This window comes from Olea europaea, unplaced genomic scaffold (assembly GCF_002742605.1).
Source record: "Olea europaea var. sylvestris unplaced genomic scaffold, O_europaea_v1 scaffold2766, whole genome shotgun sequence".
Classification (NCBI taxonomy): domain Eukaryota; kingdom Viridiplantae; phylum Streptophyta; class Magnoliopsida; order Lamiales; family Oleaceae; genus Olea; species Olea europaea.
Genome location: NW_019246113.1, coordinates 4356 through 14909, shown reverse-complemented (window position 1 = coordinate 14909; position 10554 = coordinate 4356). Strand labels below are relative to the sequence as shown.

The 10554-nt window shown below is 34.4% G+C and overlaps 2 protein-coding genes across 2 annotated transcripts; both read right to left on the bottom strand.

Annotated features, from left to right (window-relative positions):
* Positions 1-423: 423 nt before the first annotated feature.
* On the bottom strand, positions 424-2062 carry LOC111383823 (malonyl-coenzyme:anthocyanin 5-O-glucoside-6'''-O-malonyltransferase-like). Its single transcript, XM_023007984.1, has one exon. It carries the CDS (start codon positions 1927-1929, stop codon positions 568-570), a length of 1362 nt encoding a protein of 453 aa, XP_022863752.1. The 5' UTR covers positions 1930-2062; the 3' UTR covers positions 424-567.
* A 2622-nt stretch (positions 2063-4684) lies between these two features.
* LOC111383822 (UDP-glycosyltransferase 86A1-like) lies at positions 4685-7107 on the bottom strand. Its single transcript, XM_023007983.1, has 2 exons — positions 6518-7107; positions 4685-5770 (listed from the first exon to the last, which is right to left on the bottom strand). The coding sequence occupies exons 1-2, from the start codon at positions 7044-7046 to the stop codon at positions 4839-4841; spliced, it is 1461 nt and encodes a 486-aa protein (XP_022863751.1). The 5' UTR covers positions 7047-7107; the 3' UTR covers positions 4685-4838.
* Positions 7108-10554: the final 3447 nt, after the last annotated feature.

Here is a 10554-nt window from a genome sequence, read left to right as displayed (position 1 = left end):
ACACTTATGGAGAAAGGACCCGCAATAGAGTATATGGTCGATCTCATCAAGAAGTGCAAGACTCGTCAGTTCTTGCTAGAAGAGGGGCTTTGGCGGACTAAAAGAAATCACCTATATATACCAAAGGGTGGGGATTGGAGGAAATCCTTGATTAGAGAATGCCACGATAGACTTTGGGCGAGATATCAGTGAGAGGAATGCACTTATGCATCAATATAGCGTGCTTATTACTGGATGCAAATGACGGATGATATTGCGACATATGTGAGGACTGACCCAGATATGTCACAGGGTAAGACAAACGATAAATAAACAACCTAATTAAATGGCATCATCTTCTATCTTTGTTCAAGTTTTTAATCATCCTACAAAGAAGCATGATTTCATAGAATTGGCCTCCGATTGACATTATGGGAAGAAACGTATTCAACAACATGCATGGTTTATTGTTGTCTGAATGAGAAATTTTGTGTTCCCACAAATGCTTAGAGCTTGCTCGTGGAGAATTTACAAATTCAGATCCTAATAATACCAATGAAAATAGTTGGAATCTTGAAGCTGCAAACTTCAAGATATTAAATTTCTAAGAACCTCGGTGAATATCGTTGCAAAAGAATCGATGCTAATCTTTGGTCTGGACAAACCAATCTCTAAGCCTCCCTCAGGCTCCCTGGATTTGAAAATGGATATGGCTCCATCACCGTCAATAAAAAGAGCTTCAATTTTCTTTGGCCGTCCCCATCCATAATCTTCACTGTAGAAATCAAATCTTGGTGATCCCGCCACCGAAAATTGCCGCTTTCCGATCAATTCTTGGAACTGGGCAGTCCAATTCTGCACATCATGCAATATTCCCTTCTCGTTAAACACGGTTCGGGCAATGGCCTGTCCAATTGATTCTGCTGCAATAAAAAACCCATCATTTCCCTTCAATTTTCCATGACTCGATTTCGCCTGGAGCACAGGTACTACGCAATTGCCAAAGTATGTAGCTGGCAAGGGGGGATTCAATCGCGACCTACAATCTGCCACAAAATTGAAATGCTCCACCTCATCATCCGGCACCATTTCCCCGGACTCTGTGGCAGATTTTGCTAAACAAATCCAGACTAGGGCACAAGCAACCGTGAAAGAGGATACATGGGTTGCTGATTTCCGCTCGGACAATACTAGTTTTTTCAGCTTTTGGACATCTTCTTCCTTGAGGAAAAATGTTGCCCGGAACTTATCGGTTGGTGGGTTTATGAGCGGAGACTCCAAAGAGTCACAATCCTTCAATATTAGGTCCCAATATATTGAATCCAGTCCATTGAGATCTTGAACGTTTGTTCTGTCAAATAATGGCAGCGAACAATATTGACTATCTCCTTTGAATCTGTTGATTGAAGCCCATGACTGTATAAAAGATACGACTGTACTTGCATCCCCAATAACGTGATGGTTGGTGAATCCAAAACATACGCCATGTTCTGGAAATACAGTTACTTGCAAAGCCAAGGCCGGAACTCGAATGGAGTCGGACGAATGGGTTGCCGGTGGCAATTGAGGGACATAAGAATAGAATTCACGAGAATCCCTTTGATGATTTCCAGTAAGGTTATTGAAATCAGCACTGGATTCAGCAATTGTTAAAGAAACAGAATCTCCAACTTTGTAAAGAGAAATGGGCATGCCGGAGATTAAAGGGTGGATTATTTTGCCAGCTAGTGGAAGAAAATGCTTTAGAGTGAGGGAGAGAGATTGTTTGAGGTTGGGAACAATGGAGTCCAAGAAACGGGACTTGGAAATGGGAAAATCAAAGAAGTGAACACTTCGATTAGGAGGAAAATCCCACCATATCAAATCGAAAAATACAAGAGGGAGTGAAAATTCAGTTGCTGCATCGGGTGGAGGGGTAACTTGACAGTGCTCAAGAACGGTGGTGGCCATGGCCGTCGGGGCTTGAGGTCCTTGCTTCAACTGACTGAGGTTGGAGAATTGGATGATGCACTTGATTTTACTCACCAAAATAAATAGTTGAGTAAAGTTGGGAGAGTCTAGCCTTTTACTTGATCATTTTTGTCTAAGAGAAAAATATATTTATTATAAGAGAAGCAATTGGCGTATAGGGCTGTCTTCGCATGGCTCTTACAAGTTACATATAATGGGAGTGGGTGGGTATTTTTTTGACAATATTTTACTCATATGGAGTCCACCCCAAATGAATATTTTGTAATTTTTCTGCGAAACATTATTCTGTACACATAGAATAATTGTTATTATAAGTAGTCACAAGTAAATAGTAAAAATTTATTTCAGGTTCGAAATTAAATATTTATGTTTTCAAATACTGCTATACAATTACAACCTATTTTTGCTCAATAGATACAAAAACGCTATTCTTTAGCACTTGGAGCAACAATTTCTGATGCAGCTGCAAGCACCGGTTTAACTTTGGGGGTTGTATAAAGTATTCACATTGTATATAATTACCATGAAATTATTATATTTAGTGCATGTATGGGAGAGCTAAAAATATTGCTAAAAAATTGAGATAAAAGTTAAATTATGGCCCCGTTTGGGAGGAATTTTGAAATTTGATTTTTTGACCGTTAGAAAAAAAGTGGGATCCACCTGTGAGAGAAAAAGTCAAAAATTACGGCTGAAATAGTGAAATAACGGTCAAAAAGATTAATTTTTTGGATTAAAAAATCCCTCCCAAACAGGCCCATATGGATTCATAATTACCATCCACACTACTCATTTCCTCATTTCGTGTAGCACATAACTCCTTTTTATCCAACTTTTTAACTCTTTCTTGTCAACGCTAGTTTGGTTGTCTCAATGGGGAAAAAAATTAAAACATAATTTTCGATTAACATTTGCTAGATCAAAATAATTTTTACAATTGCGGGGACAAAAATACAGCACCAGCTTTTTAAACGTTTTCAAGCCTTTTTTTGAAAATGAGAAATTTTGACTAATTCTGTATTGACTAAATTTTAATTTCTTCCAATATTATGTCAAATTATAAAACTTTCTTGAAAATGAGATTAATGTTAAGTAATTTTATTTTTTAATAATTGATCGAATTACTAAAATTTGGGACGTTACATGTTTTAGCTTACATGATTGGCATTTTTAGCTCCTCTTTGAACGACTCTTTCTTTATCCACGATTTCTGACACCGACTTGACAACAGTCTATCAAGAGTTACTTCTCTCTTTTAAACTTTACAAATTTTACCTATCACTCCAACTATCCAGTTTTCAAAAAATACACCGTGATTTCTTTGCCATTAAAGGGGGTATGATCGCAGCAAATACAAAAGTCATGAAATAGTGGGCCAAGAATGATGTGATTGAAAAATGAATTCTCTCAAATTAAAATGGCTTCCAAATGGGACAAAATAATTTATTTTTAGCTACATATTTACACAATAAAATATTTTGTGCATAATTTTTTTTTTTAATCACACATTCTCAAAAATCACTGTTCAAAATGGTACTTAATAATGCGTCAAATTACTAAAACTCTCTTTCAATTATTTAAATGAGATATCGCTATACGGCCTTTTCACGTGTTTGTAATTATGGCACCAATTTTTTTTTTATTTTTTAAAATTTTTTTTCATACCTTTCTTCTCGAGATTGGAGAATTAAATTAACGTAGATAACTTTCATGATGAGACATGAGATCCAATCCCAGCAAATGAATCCACGATTACTTCAGATTTGTCCAAGAGAAAAAATATATTTTACTGTGAGTAGTTACGTAGAAATGGTAGAAATTTATTTTAGATTAGCATATTGCACATATTAAAGTGCTGCAAATGAATCATGGCTCTCTCTCTCTCTCTCTTCTTCTTCATTTATTTATTTATTTTTTATTTTTATTTTTTTGTGTCTAAGAGTAAAAGCATATTTATTTTGAGGAGTTACAAAGAATAGAATTTAGTTCAGACTTGAGGGGTCGATCATCAGTATAAGAAATCTAATTTATTTTAATGTTTCATAATTATCATATTTAGTGTTTATTTGGAAAATCTAAAAAAATTGTTAAAAATTGAGATAAAAATTAAATTACATGGATCCATATTACTATCCACACTACTCATTTCCTCATTTCACGAACCACATCACACCTATATATCAAAGTAAACATTTTTAACTCTTTCTTCTCAACGCGACTTTGGTTGTCTCAATGAAAAAAAAATAAAATTTCATAATTTTCGATAAACATTTTCTAGATAAAAATAATTTTTACAGCTGCGTGGACCAAAAACAGAATCTCCTCAAAATCTGTATGGACTCAAATTTCACCTTCCAATCTTTTGTTGCTAACCAATTTACTCTTCGCATTCTTCAACCAATGCTAGGTGAGGACGAGACATTGGACTCTTTGTAGGCGCAGTGTATAGACAGCTTTTGTTCTCTAGTCTGTTGGGGCATATCCCACGACCTATCTCCCTCACAAAGCTCTTTTTAGGTGAGGACGAGACTTATCAACCAGAAATAGTACTCTCACTAACAGGTTGGTACCTTAACAAAAGATTGATATGCACCGAACAATTGGGATTTTAACAAAAAATTGCACTCTATGATCCAATGGTATTCATGCCCCTTTTTCAGCATTTTCGAACAAATTCCGATTGTTCTCAACAATCTAAATAGGCAGAATTCATTAAAAATGTAAGGACGGTCACTAAACTGGAAATATTTTTGAGAAGCACAATGCACATGCAGGCACCTTTGATCTTTCTATCAATGAATAGATAGATATACATTATGGAAAGATCAATTTAAGTGCTTCATTGTAAATAAAGTCATAAATAAAAACGGATTAAAATTCGAGAAAGACTAGCCGATTGATGGTACTTCCTCAATTCTCTCATATAATTTTACCTTCAAATTTTCGAGAAATTGAACGAAATTTCTCTGTGATGATCCATCCATGTCTAATGCACTGTGCATTATCTTACTTACTTTCTTCATCTCTTGCTTCAAATCATCGGAAGTCTTTCCACTCATCAACAAGTTAATCTTCTGAGCAACTTCTTTCATAGTAAGTTGCTCCCCATCACAAAGATTAATTCCAATTTTCCAGTCACTAACCACTAGTTTCCTGTTTGTAGGTTGATCAGCGATAAACGGATAACAGATCATGGGTACACCATACCAAATACTTTCCAATACCGAGTTCCAACCACAATGTGTTATGAATCCACCTACTGACTCGTGTGAAAGGACAATATTTTGATTGCACCATGAAAGGATGAGCCCTCGACCCTTTACACGATTATTGAATCCATCAGGCAAAATATCAGTTTCATCAGGGCCAGCAATATCTGGCCGGAGGATCCAAATAAAATTTACTCCAGTTAGAAGAAGAGCATTTGCTATCTCCCCAATATCCTGCTTATTACTCTGAGCAATGCTACCAAAAGAGATGTACAAAACGGAGCCAGGAGGCTTGGAGTTGAGCCACTGAGTGCAATCTGATTCAGGCCAAATGCTTTTTGCAACACTAATTTTTGTGAAGGTTGTATCAAAATTTATAGGGCCAATTGCATAAGTAGGTTTTCCTAGATTTAGGGTTGATAGTGATCCTGATTCAAGTTCATGGATCGTGTTACATAAGATAAAGTCTGCCTTCTTCACCTGCTCAAACCCCTTGATGACAATCTTGAGCAATGTCGTGGTTACGTCATCGTCCTGAAGATATGACATCAAGTCCCTCTTGCTAATTGGCTGAACACCGGGTATGTAATCTATTTGATGCACTAAATCACCTAATAATCAAGCGAAAATGAACAGTACGTGTTAAGCATTAGGCTTGTGAAGATTTCATAACCCAATCCCAAGTATTGAAATAAGACTAACGGCGTATAAAATAGTATACGGTAAAAATAAAGGGCTTATAAGAGTCAATTGTTACCATAAAAGAGTACACGAGTAATTAGTCACTTTGACGTTTGAACAAGTAGACATGTTATTGTCACAAGAAGCTAAAGCATGTTTCTCCCAGCTATCAAAAGTACGAAACTTCAGGGGCGGGGCGGTGGGGACCCTCAAGGTTGGGGTTCAACCTTTTTTTTTTTTTAATTACGTGATCCATTTGTGAATATGTTTCTTTTTTAGTTAACTGAAAGTGTTACTTATTACATAATTAACCAAGACATCCGTTCGGTTATTTATGACCAAAACACATCGCACTAGATGCATGAAGACCAGATCTGGATCAAAGATGTGGCCTCATGATTTTCATTGATTTACTCATTACGTTTCGATGTACTTTTCGTACTCGGATGAGATTATCTACTCTTCTTTTACTGGAGGTTTGGTCTATGACCCAACTCTCTCTCTCTCTCTCTCTCTCTCTCTCTCTCTCTCTCTCTCTCTCTCTCTTTTCCTGGTTAATAGGCATAGGCTTAAGTATGTTAAGCATAGGCAAAACATGGTTGAAAAGTAAAACACAATCGTATAGGCCTAGTTCGAAAATGGTTGATGAAGGAAGGAAAGAAGGAAGGTGCGCATACCATTCCATGGGAGATGGCCATTTTGTCTGAGAAGATCCAAGTGATAATCTATAGCGAACACTATAGCTGGTTCTGTCCAAAGTGAAACATTCACCAGACTGTACTTTTCAGCAATTGCTGCTGGCCATGAATAGAAAGTGTCAGCAATCAGAAAATACACAGAAGAAGGATTGGATTGAATTGTTTTTCCAACAAGTTCATCAACACGAACAGGGAAATCCCGAAACATAGAATCCCAGAACTCGTCGAAGTTGAGATCCCGATCGAATTCTGGAGGAAACCCATCAGATATCGTGCTGTAATGTATGTCCAGACCAGATTTTCGAGCTTCGGCAAAGAAATCTACTTCAGTGGAAGAATTGTGATTATGGGCTTTAGATATCGAGTGATGAATAAATTCAGTGTGGATGTAAGTAAGGGTGAAGCCCTTCGAAGCAAGCTTGAGAGCAAGGTTGATAGCTGGGGTAATATGACCTTGGAAGCAGAAAGGAATTATAATGGCATGTGGCTTGCGTTGCCTTTCCTCCATTTTCCCTCTATCAATGAATCAATAGAGCTTTCTTGAGAGAGTGAGGTGAATTAAAGAGGACCGTTGAACATTTTTTATTGAACAATGCTGTGTGCTCCTGCTACCAGATAAATTTTTTAATATTTTTAGTTTAAAATTCAGTATTCACTCAACTACTGAATTTATAAAGCACGAAATTCAGTATTCACTCAACTACTTAATTTATAAAGCACGAATTTTTCGTTCTTGAAACTTAGATATCATTTGCTATTACTCTTTATCAACAGAATATTTGCAACTACAACTCTGTTGCTAATTTGAAGGTCGTTAACAGTTACCAACGGATCCTGCCATAGGTAAAGAATAAACATTTTACCAACGAATTTTTCGTAAGTAAAGTGTGAATCTTTTACCAACGAAATTTCTGTTGGTAAAAATCTTAACCAATATCAACTAATTTTCTGTTGATAAATGTCTCCCATTACAATTGATAAAAATTAATATTGTAAATAGTCACATATGTGTTATTTATTTATTTATTATTGTTATTATTATTTGTTTAATAATTCTATTTTTTTTTTTTTTACTTTTAGCCAACCGAATTGAAAGGTCAAAATATTGTTTAACCACTTATTGGACACAAATTAATTTATAGATAGCAACTTCGAAAACTTTGTTGTGAACTTTTGATGTAGGATAAGTGAATTATTTTTACCAACGGATAATCCGTTTCTAATTACCAATGAAATATTCATAGGTGAAAGATCCAAATATTAAATGATTACATAAGGGACAGAATATCCGTTAGTAAAGAGATATCATCATTACCAATGGAAAATTCGTTGCTAATTATTGTAGTTGAAAGTGAATTACTTTTACCAATGGATAATCCGCTTCTAATTACATCCGTTGGCAATATTTAGTATGTCATCTACGAAACATTCTTAGGTAAAATATCCAAATGTTAAACAGTTACATGAGGCAAGGAATATCCGTTGATAAAGAGATATCATCGTTACTAAAGGAAAATTCTTTGTTGATTATCGTAGCTAAAAGTGAATAATTTTTACCAACGGATGATCCGTTTCTAATTACCAACGGATGCAATCCGTTAGTAATTTTCCGTAGGTGAAATTTTTTTTTTTTAATAGTGATGTCAATTATCAGGCCTTAATTATTTAAATACATGTCAATTAAATAGTTACAACTTATGGGGAATATTGAGTAACTCATATTTTGAGAGAATTTGAAATTTTTTCATGTTACCAGGAATCACCAACACCAGCTTAAGTAACTATAGTTCGATGGACGAAAATGAATTTCAATTTCTTTGAACAGTGTATTGGTAATTCTACTATCACAAGAAAAGTAATAATCACTGCTAATGAGATACAATATTATTATTTTGGATTAAAAGTCTAAACCGATATTGAAAGGTTAATTTTAGAAGTGATCATTCAGAGTAGCTTATGAGCAAATATATTCTGAACTAGGACTGCTCAAAATAACCGTGAAATCGCAAATCGAACTGAAGTCGTTGATTTGAAACCGTTGGTTTGGATCCATGTGGACCCGTGATTTTATTTATTTTTTTCCAAACCGTTTCAAAAAGTTTGGTTTAGGTTTCAATTTTCAAAAACTGCAAAAAAATCAAATCGAACTGCACTTTTTTAATTTTAAAAAATATTTTATGATAAAGAAGAGAATAATTTACATGTTGGAACTTTCCCTTGTTGTAGAAGCTGGGATGGATGTTTATTGATTTGGAAAGATAGTTTGTTGTATTTGGGCTAATTTTTATAGTTGTGGACCTTTTATCTTGGGCCATTTTTTCCTTTACATTAGGCCCACTATCCACTCATTTAGAAAAAACATATAGAGCAAAGTAAAACCCTATATTTCCCACCTAACACGACTCTGCCACTGAGGAGCCGTGTCCTACTACCATCAAAGCTTGGCTCAAAGCTTTATTTCGTTTGCATCTTGTTTCTTAGTTGCTTGTTAATATCATTAATAATGACTAATTTTTATCAAATGAGAGGTTAGTACTCTTACACTTATTTTGATATTATTGCTTGTAAAAATTTGAGTGGAGTTCTTGCTACTAGATACCAACTTAATAACTAACTTATACTATTTTTTGGAGATTTTAACTCCAATATAATTTAATTATTTCAACAATCCCTTACTTTTTCGTTTTTCGATATGTAATAAATATTATATAATTATTGTCGTTTATGAAATTTGTGTTATTAATTTTGAATTAATTAATATTCATATTAATCTAGATTCAATGAATTTTCACTTGATGAATCTTGATATATGTGGATCTAGAGTTATTAGAGATGAATTTATTTATATTCATGTATCTAGAAATTTTAATGGGTATTTAAATTTATGTATAAACAATTAATTTTTATGTATCAAATGTATAAAAGATTGTTCATTTATAGTATTTCATCATTACAAAAAATTAAAAAAATAAATAAAATTGAATCATAGAAATTGAGTTTTGAGAGTACAATTTGAGTATAATTTTCTTCTCTTAAATTTTTATGCTTGTTTGTTCATGATCAATAAATAAGCAAGCACTAGTCGACTAATTTTGTGAAGGGACAAGAAAATTTGTGAATTGAGGTAATAAGAGATGTTTGCAGAATCCTTTCGTTGTGAAACAAAGTGTTGAAAAGTTAATTCGAATATATTATTATATTTCTCTGGAAGACAGGTCTCGAGTATATTTCAAAAAGCAGCAGAGGTCCCTCCACTCTTAAAAGCGAGAACTCTTTTCTTTATTTGGTGTACCTACTTGGAAACTTTCAAAGTTACTATGTTTCATTTATGAAAATTGCAAAAAACAAATAGATACTTCCTAACTAAGAATCTGAACCATTACAGTAACCTCTAAACCAAGAATTAGATCCCAAACATTATCAGATGAATCGTTTCTGCAGCAACCATTTCAGGATCCAGTGTGGAATAAATCTAATTGGAAAAGTAGGAGAATATGATATATATAGATAGCATTAGAACAACTTATATTCGCATATGTGATAAATTTCAAATACAGGCAATAACAGTTACAAATTCCATCCATCTGCACATACTGATATCACAATGCATCCACACTTTGCTAACTTGTAATTGATTACGTTAACATTCACGCTTTGCTAACTTACCCACTTGTCCATTATTGATAACTTGTAATCAACCTGGATATGAAAAATGGTAAGTGATCATTAGGCAAACCTTTCGTATCTTTCCTCCTCACCTTGCCAATGACTAGATGGGTTCGCAGACTTTAGTTCAAGGTTAGCAATTAGTATAATGCAGTACTAACTTTGGAAGAAGTATTGTATCTTGAGAGACAAACGTCCAAGAATCCTGTTGACACCAACCCAAGGGGCAAATTGTATATTAAAGAAATTTACTATGATATATCTCGCTTCATCTTCATTTCCACTTACTCTTTCTTTTGATTGTACAAGTCGTTAATTTTACAACGCTACCAGTCTACCATTACCATTCA